The sequence below is a fragment of the Channa argus genome, chromosome 21 (assembly GCF_033026475.1).
Source record: "Channa argus isolate prfri chromosome 21, Channa argus male v1.0, whole genome shotgun sequence".
NCBI classification, from domain to species: Eukaryota; Metazoa; Chordata; class Actinopteri; order Anabantiformes; family Channidae; genus Channa; species Channa argus.
The window spans coordinates 8,648,697-8,662,071 of NC_090217.1; the positions used below are offsets into that span (position 1 = coordinate 8,648,697).

Here is a 13,375-nt window from a genome sequence, read left to right on the forward strand (position 1 = left end):
TTCAATACTTACAAATGACATTGTGAGTTGTTGTGTGCATTGTTGACAAAAATTTTACTAGTCAGCTAAAGTATTCAAGTTTGGCAACAGCTTAAAACACATACGTGTTTGTGTGTCCACTATTTTAGCACTGGTTTAACATGTTAAAGGACAAGTTCATATTATTTGAAGTATGTCTTAAAATGACCGCAATTGCTCATATACATACTGAAAGTTGCCTTTCTTGCTGCAGCCATTCCCCCTCGTCATACTGGCCATTGAAAAATCTCTGCTTTAATACATTAGAAAATGATAGGAGTCAAACTCCACAGTTATTGTTCTCTGTCAAATGGAATCGTTTGGGAATCTAAGGGTAAAATTAGACTTAAGACATCTGAGTTTATAAAATTGAGTATAAATCCAAAGTTGTATCATTTTCTAAGGTATTAAAGAAGAGCTTTCTTAATGCCCAGTATGAACAGAAGGAATGGTAACGGCAAGTAAAACTTGTATCAGTGTTCATATAGACACCTGACTGTTGTTTTAGGCAGACTGAAAAAATGTGATCCTGTCCTTTCATGTCTCGGATGACAAATGTGGATGCATTACTGCTTCAATCATGGCACAGTACTTTTCTAGGTATATAACCCGCCATTTTATAGGATATCAGTCAAGATTCTTTTGGACCAAAGATGGAATGAATGGACACTGTACAAATGCATGTCATCCAAACACACACATGCACACAGTAAGGAAATACAAAAAAAACGCACTCACACAAAATTAGAAAATGTCGGACAGGAATGGCTCTCCTTTGCCCATCTTAAAGAAAGAATCTGGGTATCATACTGTAATATACCAATTTGTCACAAAGGCTGTGCCACGAATATTTATCATGATATCTTTATGTAGTGGCACAAAAAAAGGGAAAATAATATAATCCTCCCCCACATCCCTTCTGGCCAAAAAGCTGGTGAGCTGAGTGAAAGCAGAGTGAAACGTCATCCTTGGCAAATTGCATTTGAAACCAGGGGGATAAATACTACAGATAAAGACTGTTCTAATGTGCTCAAATCCATTAGAAATCTCATATTCACACATAGCAAAAATCACATTACAAGACGCCCCTAATGTCATTTCACAGGGTTTTTCTACCACCATTTGCTGCCAGAACGAGACACTAACATCAAACATAATGGATTTTTGCCTTTTTCCTGCTCCTTTCCCCACCTCCCTTATGTTGTTCATTCCCCTTTACAAATCTGTTCAGATCTGTTAGGGGTAAATTTTACCTCCAATCTTCATTGTTTTGGATGTGGGTTCTATTTTGGGTGGATGTAATGAATTTAGCCAACCAGGTTAAGAGAAATGGCCACTTTCAAGTGTGTGTGTTTGTGTGTGCGTGTGTTTGTGTTTGTGTTTGTGTTTGTGTGTGTGTGTGTGTGTGTGTGTGTGTGTGTGTGTGTGTGTGTGTGTGTGTGTGTGTGTGTGTGTGTGTGTGTGTTGGGGGGGGGGGGGGCTTTGGTGAATGTGTTTACACTTTTGCTGCTCATCAGCCTTGAGAGAAAAGCCTGGCAGTTCAGTGCTGTTACACCTTATTGCAAAAGTGTTTCAATCCCTTGACTTCCCATGCTTCATTTATTTAAGTGACAAACAGGGGAGCAGATAGTGCAAAGTGGAGGAACCGCGTGTACGTCTGCTGGTCTGCCGAACTTTCAAAGAGACGTGATAAATGTGCATCGATTCCTCCTTCTCTGAGCCAGAATTTAAAGCCCTGGAAGGATACAGAGTCGTTGTCCAAAATGTGCATATATAAATTGATAACATTTTTATGTTCGGGAAAGGAAGCAAAAAAGCAAAGCTGAGGAAAGGAAAGGAAAGGAAGACAGGAGATGAGAGGAGAGGAGAGCTCAATCAGAATCTGCCAGTTTGACTTTTCCACTGGTTGCACACTCAATGGACACACCATGACTCCAGCATGACTGGTCAGTGATCCAACCATTAGTGATAGGGCAGGAGGAAAAGTATCCATCTCCATTGAAATGTATGCTGTGTTATTTTCGGTGGTTTGGTTTGCTCTTCATCGTGCAGCTTAGGCTAGAAATTATTCAGTTGGGGTACAGGTAATGCACAGTTGGTTAGACTTAGAAACATTATCTGAAATAATTCATCTCTACTGGGCCACACTCAGAATGGTTTGGGAGAAAAAAACTAAACAATTCAATGCAAATAGATGATGCTTCAAAACAACTGGTACAGGAGCAGAGCCAGAAGTAATTTACAAATCGAAGACAAGAGCAGGAAATGTTGTTTGTACTCATACTCAGTCAAATGTGGCCATGATGTGAATAACCCAATAATTAATAAACCAAGCAAATTAGTTAGTTAGGAAACATAATAGGACACAAAGAACCAAACCACAGCCTTAGCCTCTAAAATCTCAATTTTACACACACACACACACACACACACACACACGACAAACATTCTCCAACTCCAATTATTAACTGTGAAATAGTGTCTCTTAAACCTGCCTACAGTCTGTTTAGCCACTATTGGATTAGATGCTGCATTGAGTTCAGACCCATCTATGCTTGAGAATAATTAACTATCCAGAAGGATGGAGTTATGTAATCACCAATTAGGACTTCACAAACAATTTTTTCAGAGGGAGTTGGAGAATCTTAATGAGGTTTAATGGCTTGTTGTTTGGTGAGTGTGTTTTTAGAGAGGTGCACAGGGCAGATGTGCTGGGAACCATTTAAAAAAAACAAACTTTCCATATTCTCCCTCTGCATCTTCACCCTTGCGGCACCTACTGAATGCAATACTATATAATAACAGACGTGTGTGGGTATACAATATGTGTATGTGTTTTAATTTCTAGTGAGCTGAGGTTTTGTGTGTGTAGTTATCTAGAGCTCCCCTCAACAATCAACCGACTCCCCTCCCAACTTTAATACATACACCCACACACACATCCGTAAGGCTACTTCAGAAGCCTAGCTCCAGACAGGGTGAGCAGATCAATCAATTATATCTCTGCTCCAGCAATCAAACAAGGTTATTATCAGGCAGCAGCTCACCGACCTGGAAAGGCCTGGCCAATCAAAGGCTGCTGTGATGCGGGGGCTGGCGCTCGCTCATGTGACAGTAACACAGAGTGGCAGCTTATGTTGTCAAGGGATGGGAGGATAGAAAGTGGAAAGATAGACGTCTGAGGCTGAATTTGAAGAAGAAAAGAAAAAGAAATGTGTGGGACAGGAACAAGAGACTAACTGTAAATCACCCATCTCTGACATCTCTGAGTAGTCTCCAAAGGACAGGAGAATATTTTTTTTTCAAACTTTCAGTCTTTAGAAGGCAATAAAACTCTATCCTGCTTTTCTATTTTTGTTTAGCTGCTTACATCCCCATTAAATGCAAGAAATGACATAAAAAAGGAGAAAACTAAAGGCTGTAGAACATGTCAGAAAGCGACTCGTGGAGAAAACATCTCTTCATTGTGGTTCAGTAATTCTCTCCTTGGCAGTGGCTCCCTCTGGCATTCATTTGATGAGCATTAAGGGCATTCTGTCCTCCCACTTCTGTCCTTTCATAGCAACAGGTCTAAAGAACCATATTAGGCTTAATTAAATTACCATACACGCTACGAAATGCAGACTTTCTTTTCATTCAATTATTGTTGTGACACAATACACTAAGACACACACATACACACATCAACACACACCAACAAATCTCCTGAGAATACAATCTAGTCTCCTTCAAAAGTAGCAAATCAGAGACAATCAAACACTGCAGGTGGACAACATCGATGGGGATAGCATGACTGTGTGAACATCTGTGTGATTACTGTATGACCTGGTCATCTGGACAAGTTTCAAAGACTTTTATCAGTGTGTATGTGTGTCTAAGGTGTATATTAATGCTTGTGTCCGGGCACAATTTCACCCTCTAATCTGACCAAGGTTCCCAGTATCTGCTTTTATTCCCCACATGGACCTCATAAGAGGTCTACTGCTGAGTGTTCAGATAAACTAGACCCCCCCCCTTAAGCTCAGACTAACGACTGTCTGCTTCACAGGAGTCTGTCAGACAGGTTGCCCAGAAACAGAGTCTGATTCCATTATAGCATGGATCAACACAATCAAAGAGTTTATCCACCTTCTATAGCTAGAGAAAAGACCCCCACAATGTTGCCTCTAATCTCCTGCACAATATCTGCTGCATGTGTGTGGATGCAGTGTTCATGTCTGCAGTGTGTGTGCCGGTTTCTGTGCATGCGTGTGCTCGTAAGACACAGGGAGATTGGAAACTCTGCTCCTCACTAGAAAGTGGCTGAAGTTGCACTTTTGGGAAGTGATAAAACAGGCAGTTTTATTGACAACATTGTGTCTGTGTATGTGTGTGTGTGTGTGTGTGTGTGTGTGTGTCGTCCTGTGGGGAGGGCATCAGAGAGATAAAAGAATAAAGATACGGTGGTGCTGCTAAGGACAGGTAGGGGCACCTGACAGATTCATAGCTAACTGGCTCTGTGTTCTGCAGACATCCAGCAGGTACCCTTCTCTATGGGCATCCTTAGTTTCAAACTTCAAAACGTTCAGCTTATTAAGGACATGTGTGCTCAGCTTAGTATTCAGGCTTTTAATATCTTTTATACTTTTTAAAATATTCAGCTTTTTTTCAGCAATGGAGAGATTTGTTGGGCATACTTCAGCCTAGAGAGTCCATTTACACTTCAGCAAATCACAAGACTTTCAGCTATCAGCCTTGGATTCCGCTTTTTAATATGTTTTACGGTTTTTGAATAATCACAGTTTAGGTTTGAGGTACTTTTTGGTGAATTTTCAACTTCTCCATTAGTGTGTATTGAGGATGTCAGCCCAGCTAGATGGGGGGGACATCACATTCACTCTAACTTCTAGCTTCACCTTTTATCCACTTTTTTCTTCGGGGAACTTTTATCTTTCCTTAACACATTATACATTAAGACGTAGGTATTTTTGTGTTATTTTCAGGAAATTTAACTCTCATAGTGATAAGTGCCAAAAACAGAGAGAGTCCTGTATGAAACTCCCATTGGACCCCATTATAATCGAGGCCCAGAAATTCTCCTTAAATCTCAAACGGGGTATCTTCAAATAAATCACCATATATCAACGTGATTGGTGAAGCCTTCTGCCATTCACTGTTTTTAATTAAGTTAAAAGGAAAAATGATTTTACACATTTTACACAATTTGCGAGATAAAGTCTGAGCAGTTTATAAACTGTTGGAGTAAAGCTGCTGTTCTCATGGTAGGGGACATTACATTTTTATAGTAAACATATCAGATATTTTAGCGAAAGCTAAACTTTCAGCTATTTTTAAATAGTTCAGCTTCAATTCAGCTTTCAGCAAAAGCAAACATTTCACCCGTTTCACAGCCGTCACATTGCATTGACTTTTTGGAAATGCTTTTTTTCATTTCTTTGTCTTGGTGATACTTGTTTTAGTGGAGCTTTTTATCAAAGTCTTTGAGACATACTGCTCAGGGTCTGCAAGCAAAATCACAGCGGATAAACACGGTGCTGTGATCTGCATCATCCTTCTAAACTTTGCCATTTTACAAACTTTATATGTGCATGTTTCCTTCACTTCAGCTTGTTAGTGTGAAGGTTGACTGATCATTACTCAAGCCCCAGCAGCAACACTAACAGTTTTGAGCTAATTCCACCGAGTTAAATGATCACCACGCATGTCAGGCTACATTGGCTCTGTGAAACTTATGACAAAAAATAGACTGATTAATAGAAACACTAATAACCCAATTTCATCCAAAGTATGCAGAGTTACTAAAAGAATATTGTCAACTTCATCAGCTTTTGACATATTTCACAAATCTCAGACTCTCTCTCCGACTCTCTCACCAATACGTTCCAGAACTGTGCATACTGGTTAAAACTCACTGTTAAGCAGTTTAGCTTCTCCATTGTGTCCTTGGATTTTTCTTGCCAGTGTTTGCATATAACTTAAATTTAAAGCGTGCTAACATGCAATGCAGCAAACGTACAATCTAAGCCTCTATTCTTTTGCACTTTCTTCCTCTTCGGTCTTATCTCACCCTTCTCTTATCCCACCTGTCTGTTGTCTTTTTTGTTATCTTTTCCTTTGGATTTTTTTTTTTCTATTGCCTCCCATCTGCTGTCTTTTTTTTTGTAGTTGGGTTTCTTTCTTCTCCCTTCTTTATCTCTCTATCTTTGACCTTTCCTGTGTAAAATCCTCTCTACCCCGATTCCCAACTATGCTCCCAGTTTTTAATGGATGTGGGTTAGAAAGAAAAGGAGAGAGGGTGGCTGCTATTTACTGAGGAAAATCCTCTTGAACGAGTGAGAAAAGATTAGAAAAGAGAGCAAAGGCTGGCAGAGAAAAGCAGTACGTGCTTGTATGTGTAAGACTTAAGACAAGACGTCCGTGCTGCATTTTAATGGCCTGTGCAGACAACTCTTTGAGCTTGACTACAGATGTTATTGTTGAAAGAAAACTTCACCACTAATTGTGAAGCTACTAAACTAAATGAAGGTTGGTTAGGGTTATAACACAAACAATGCAGCTGCGGGAATTTGCATGTTTGAAATAGGTTATACACAGGCCAACTCAGTGGGCAACTACAAGCGCCACAAAGTGATTTTCAGTGCTCGCTTTTTAATCTGGGATGTATCTGATAATAGTTTTAATCCTGTGCTTTACCATGTAGTCTTTTACTGGGAATGAGACTTCTCATGCTGACCTACAAATTGCCTCGTGAATCAACATCATAAAAAGTGTGTAATTGCAGGACTTGTATGGATCATAAATACCTGAGTACTGGCTGCCATAATCCAATAGGGAGCATATGGATGGTGCCTACTATGCAGCACTAGCTTGACGAAGACAGCAATAATAAAACGTGCTCATCCGTCTGCTCATCATTAGTAAACAATAAAAATCAAATCATGTCAACTCCTAGCCTTTGCAATTTGGCTTATGACCCTTTGCTGCTGCTTTACCTACTATAAAATAGCTGCTGATGAAGGTAAAAACTATATAATGCAATCATTTCTTTTAACAGAACCCTCCAATAAAAAAAGCACACCAAAATATAACAACATAATATTTTACACACTGTTCCCCATACGAACAATAATTACTGGATTTAATTACTAAGTACTGTAGATGTGTCTTCACAGGTAATAACTGTAAATCACCCTAATCTCACACTATCCAGGTCTGTTAAAATAATTATTAATCACAGCAAATCCCTGTTCTTTAATATGTGACTGGGAATGTGGAAACCAAAGCTTTCTCCTTGGACACACTATCTGACAACTGAACAGTGTAAGTCTTAGCTAATTCATTTGTGAAATCTCAAAAGCACTTTTTCAAATCTCCTTTAAGAGATCTGCTGTTTCATCTCAAGCTCCTGCTCTCTCTATTTATCTTGGTCTGTGTGCAATGCTCAGGAGGGAAGTTAATGAGAGTGTGAAATTAGTGCAGAGTCATGGCGTGTATCATTTTCACCACATGCTACAGTGGTGGGAGGCAGAGCCCTCCTGTCCTTTTGCTGTCATCCAACTTTCTATCTACTCCTTATTTCTTTCATTACTTATTCCATTGTCCTTCCCTCTTTGCTTCCCCCAGGCACTCTCTGTCAACCTCCGACCTTCTGACTCTTTTCGCTCCCCAACCACGGACACTTGCTGCACAACCAACTTTAAGAAAGCCTTGTATTCTTTTAAGTATCTGCACATCAAGATGAGTAGTTTTAACAAGCCATTGCTGTGTGCGCACAGAGTTCTGCACAGCCGTGAATCCAACCCCGTACACCTACAAGGCTGACATTATATGAAAACCAGCAGGATGATGTTAGGCTTCGTTTATATTTTGGTGCACAGATGCAAACACAGAAAACTGTGCATCATCATACTCCCAAGGGTTTGAGTAAAAATCTGAATGTGACAGTAAACAAATTTGTAGGATGACTAAATCGTGCAAACAAAACACCCCCACAGTTATTCAGGCTAAAAATCTACGGGAAGTCAAAACTAGTACAGTAATTAAATAACAGCTAAATTATCAGAAGTCTGAATGGAAATTAGCCAGGCAAAGGTTTGTTACTATTACATTAAGACCTTGAGAAGGCAAGTTGTTGACTTTGAGTAATTAACAAAATATGGGTTTCTTAAAATATCTATTTCCCATATCAGGCCATCATTTAGTTATAATATTTTTCTCTCCAACTCTTCATTTTGTCCAAATAATGCATCATAGAAATGTAACTTTGACCAATTAGTTAACACCAAAACAAGCTGAATCCCTGATTCCTTTGTGAGTGTTTTAGCCCAAAGGTTCAGCAATAAACAATTAAGAGTTACTCACATTTAACAGTTTTTATATTTGTGTGTATGGTGCGAGTGATTGGCTTTTAATTAAATAGTGTATAGCACACGTGTAAATCCTTTTACACACAAAAACACATTCAGATTTGCTACACAGCAACAAACACGGCATGATGAGGTATAGTCCTGCCTGGTCATCCTGTGGAGGGTGAACGAGGAGAGATTAGGGGCTTGCTGAAGCTTTTCAAAATGCCAACCTCATCCAAAGCAAGGGGTGTAAATGCCACCCAAATGTCAGGGGGAGACCCTACAGGTCAATCTAAATTGTCTGCTACATGCACAAACATTTTCCTATGTCGGCCCCATAATTGTCCACATATCTTTACAGACGTACAGTATGAAGCACTCTGACATGTGTCATCCAACACTTTTGAGGAATCAAACATAGTCATTCACTTACTACAAATCACACCACAACTAAGCCTAAAACAGATATTCAGAAAGATGTTGAGACAGATGACAGAACCAGCTCGTCTTCTTCAAAAACTGAGAAAAGTTTAATTCCAAATCTTTCCTTTAATTTAGTTTTATTACCATCAATTTTCAAAGAACACACAATTTAAAGGGTTCAACTGACATCAGTAGGGTCGGTTGCATGTACTGATCTGTACTAGGAGTGGAGCACTTAACATGACTTAAGATAAAATTATTATTCACAGAAAAGTCAAAAAATAACAAGAATGAGAAAAGTAACAAAATCCAAACCTAACTCTTGCTTAGTAAGAATGGGAATTATAATATGACCCCTTCACTATATAAGTTATTAGTTAGGCTGCTGACACATTGATTCTCTCAAGAAAAACTAAGGCAGCCATTTGGCATAGGTTACCATGGTGAGCTCTACTACTTATCTTAGTGATATAAATGCACAAAAATATGAAAATATAAAGTATACTTGATGTAAAGGGAGAAAAGAAACAAACCACAACATGGAAAAAAACATTTGAAATCAAACATTAAGATCCTGGTGCCTCAAACGCCTACACATTTGCCACACACATCACTGATTTGCTTTGCTGCAAACCCCAACTGCTTTTGTCATTTAAGCTGCTATGAGTTGCATGGCTGGCTGCAGGAGGTGTAGTGATCCATCAGCCAAGTGCCAGAGCTTTGCCATTAGAAAAGCATCTGCAAGCAACAGTGCTCCATTGGCACTGGAAGTCTAGAGAGGGCTGGATGGTGGGAGGGAGTGAAAGTAGAGAGAGCCCTGTGTGCAGGGCAGTTTGGTGTGATTGATATGAACCATTACCGAGAACATGGGAGATGTAGGAAGAGAACTAGTCACCGTTTTATTTTTGGTCATTTGTACAGACAAAAGCTTGGCCAGACCCACGGTGAACAGGGGTTGAACGTTAAAGAGAGAAATTAGGTGGAAGGAGACAGAAAAATCCAATGCCAAAGCATCAGTAAAGGGACATAAATATACAGGCGAACACCTTCAAAGATAGACATTATGCAGACAGCACGCATTAAGACATGAATTCACACAAGTGTCAACACACATGCACCTAACCAAACCTTGCTCTTTGAAGCCAGGAATATGTTTTCAAACTGTGTTTATCAGTCATAGAAAAGGAAGCACAACCAGTGAGAATACAGCTCAGGTTAATGGGGGTGTGATGAAGAGCAAAATGGATCTAATAAATTCAGTTTGGGATTGAGTGCAAAGTAGCTTAATGGGTCAGTCGTGTTTAGTACTCACTCCTACATTTACTGTATTGCTCAGGGGATGATATACAACTCATTTAGCTTCCAGTATACTTGAAAAAAAATCTAATTTGTTGACTTTAATTATAGTTTTACCTGTATTCACTGACTGCACTGCAAGATTAAAGACTTCTGCAGAGTTAAACAGCATCATAAGTTAACTACTTCATAACACAGCTGCTACCCAGATGGCCTGTGTCTGCTGTAGCTACTGTACTGCACTCCACTGGCTCAGTATTCAAGAAGCAATTTGCCAACATCATACACATTCAAATGAAGTATTAAAATCTCTATGCATTCAAATATGTACCATCTCGTTAAAATTGTAGAAATGTACACCAAGCACCATGGTGTGGAAGTAGGAGACACGTCTGTTTAATGGATGGATAAAGGTAATGTATCTCTGCACCGAGGCCAATTCAATTAAACTGCTTCACTATTAGATTTCCACTAGTCCACTGAGACCACAGTGGAGTATAGAGAACTACCAGACATACAGATCAGTACCACAAAGACAAACCCTCTCAAATACTCAAATGTAATGGGCAAATAGCAGTGAGTGTGGCAGTCAATGCCAATTTTTGCATGGCATCAACAAAACATTTCTGAACCTAAGATGCACAATATTACATCATGTTTGATTTGCAATATCCCACTGCACATTAAAACGGTTGAAACTGACAGTTACTCACTAAGAGGCTGTGTAATATAATTAGTTTACATTTTACTGGTACTGAGTCATGTCCCAGGCTTCATATGTCTCGAGGCCTGGCGGTTCCTGTCTGACAGATTAGTATGACACCAGAGGCACTTTAACACATACATCTTGTAAAGTTAATGGAATCCTCCCCAACATCTTTGGTAGTCAGTAAAAACATCAGGCTCCGTGGTTTATTAACGTTATGTTATTCTGATCCTGAAATCAGAGGTGTCACGCAATAAAATGTCTTGGAACTGTGATGCTTTTGTCCACATCATGATAGCACTTTAAAGTTAATATTACCACATCTTTGGTATTCAGTGTGCCACCACTAATTTACTTGCATTTCAGCACCCGCACACAATTCACTCCTCTACTGCAAAATGCTGTCAAATTAAAAGAAAGGCCTGTGTGAAATTATAATTTGCAAATGCTTGAAGAATGGTGAAAACATCTTTTTATGTGTCTCCACTCAGTCTACAGTCATCATATTAGTACTTCAGCTGCATTAATAATATAACAGGCAGCACCATACCAACAACTGAGATCATTATCTAATCATCATTTGAGATTTGCACTGATAGATTATCATGTGTTTCTTACTGTTTAAAGTTGCTGGTCATTTTTCTGACTAAAATAATTGCAATTTATAGCTGGATGTTATGTGTTTCGTGCATTGTACCTGAGAAGCGGCTGGAAGATCACAGTGATGTTCCTCGCTCCTGGCTTACACACAAACTTCATTTCTCCCCCTTCAATCAGGTTGTCATCAGCACCACCTAGAACACAGAAAACAAGCCTTGGCTCAGTCACAATTGTCATAGTAGCCATCTACGGATGAAATTGTTGGTACCCTCTGACACAAAATAAATAAATTGATCAATCAACAGTTTTCTCAGAAATAACCTGAAACTGCCAGAAGTAATAGAATTAATTTTTAGGAAATAAAAATCTGACTTTGCTTTGAATTTTTGATTAAGTTTTAATAATACAACAATAAAAAAAAAAGCCCTGGACAGGTTTTTTTTGTTTGGTTTTGTTTTTAGTTTTTATAAATAATTGGATTATCGTCACACATGTCTTCTATCTTGTAATCAGCTTTTTATCCTATTTTAATTGGGGAAAAGTCATAATTCTGCTTGCTGCCGTTGCATTCACCACATTGAACAGGGACCAAAGAAAGCAAGAGAGAGCTGTCTGAGAAGATCTGAAACAAAATTATATGTTAAAGGTAATAACTTTAAAACCATATCCAAGCATTTTCAGGTCTCTGTAAAAGTTTAAGGCCCATAGTATTGTAGCCTCTTCAAACCTAAGAGAGCTGGAGCAGTTTGTTTAAGAAGAATGAGCCAAACCACCTGTCGGCAGGTGCAGAGGTCTCACTGAGCGCTACAAAAATCCCTTGTTTGCAGTGGTTTGCATACCATCATTTTTGTCCGGGGCTTTTTCATTTGTTGTATTTAAAATACCCTGTTTAATAAAACTCAAAAACAAAGCCAGATTTTTTATATTCACACTTGTAATTCCTTTACTTTGTTAGATGTATTGACTGTACTATAGATCAGATATAGGATGGCACTTTAAACATTCAGATTATTCTTAAAAGTCCTGTAGTACAGGACACAAAATCTCCACCAACCCCAAAGGTGCCGCACCGTAGATGACCCTTAACTCTAATCTGCCTAGCAAGTGCTTGGAAAAATGTTGTTCCCTCCATTTATCAATAGTTCTTAAGCTAGTATTATTCTTTTATCATGTTTTGTTTATGTTGCATTAAGTAGGAGTCCACCTTAAACCATAATAGGCACATCACTCTTCCAGTGTAGTTCATCATCACAAATGTAAATGCATCCCAAATGCAGCACTGTGTGAGTGAAGCTCACAGCTAACAGGGTTAATCAGAAAATCATTGCCATGTAACATGGTCAGAACGGGGGAGGGGTGGGCTGCAGACAGAAGAAGCAGGGAGATCACAGGGGAGAGAAAGAACACCAAAGCTCATTACCTCCACTCATCCTGAAGTAATCGATATAATTGATGTAGAAGAAATTGCAAATTTCAGCTTGTTGTCAATATGGCAAACTGCAGAGGATTCTCTACTGCATGTGTAAGTTCGTACGTGTGTGCATGCAAGTTTTGGAAGAGCGCTACGAATTAATGCCTGTTAATGTAAAGGTTCATGTAGTGGTCATGAGCAAATTGTGAAAGCAGCAAAATGGGGGCATGTTCCTATTAATCTAGTCAAGACAATAAAATTCATTAGAATTTCTTGATTTAGGGTTAGGGTTCACTTGCATTGTACAAAATAATAATATAACTACAAGGCTTAAGTATTCAAATGTAGGAAAAAAAGTTGCTGCTAAGATTTGAAGACTGTAGGAATATGAGGCTCAACCTGCTGACTAAATTTTTGTTTTACTATCTGCTCATTTGAAATCATGTGGCGTTGAATGTAGAAAGTAAGTCAAGAGGAAACACTGGACAGAAATCAAACTAGTCTGTGATCCAAGCTACTTTTGATAAGGTTTTGAATTTGAAGGGTGTGTGTGCATGTATGTGTTCTGAAATG

The 13,375-nt window shown here is 39.0% G+C and overlaps 1 protein-coding gene across 1 annotated transcript in view; it reads right to left on the reverse strand.

The window, feature by feature from the left end:
• Window positions 1-13,375, reverse strand: part of exoc4 (exocyst complex component 4) — a 102,310-nt gene that overhangs the window by 55,360 nt on the left and 33,575 nt on the right. Inside the window, exon 11 of the mRNA XM_067490115.1 lies at window positions 11,489-11,585. Coding sequence (XP_067346216.1) covers window positions 11,489-11,585 — 97 coding nt within the window. The remainder of the gene's footprint in view (window positions 1-11,488; window positions 11,586-13,375) is intronic.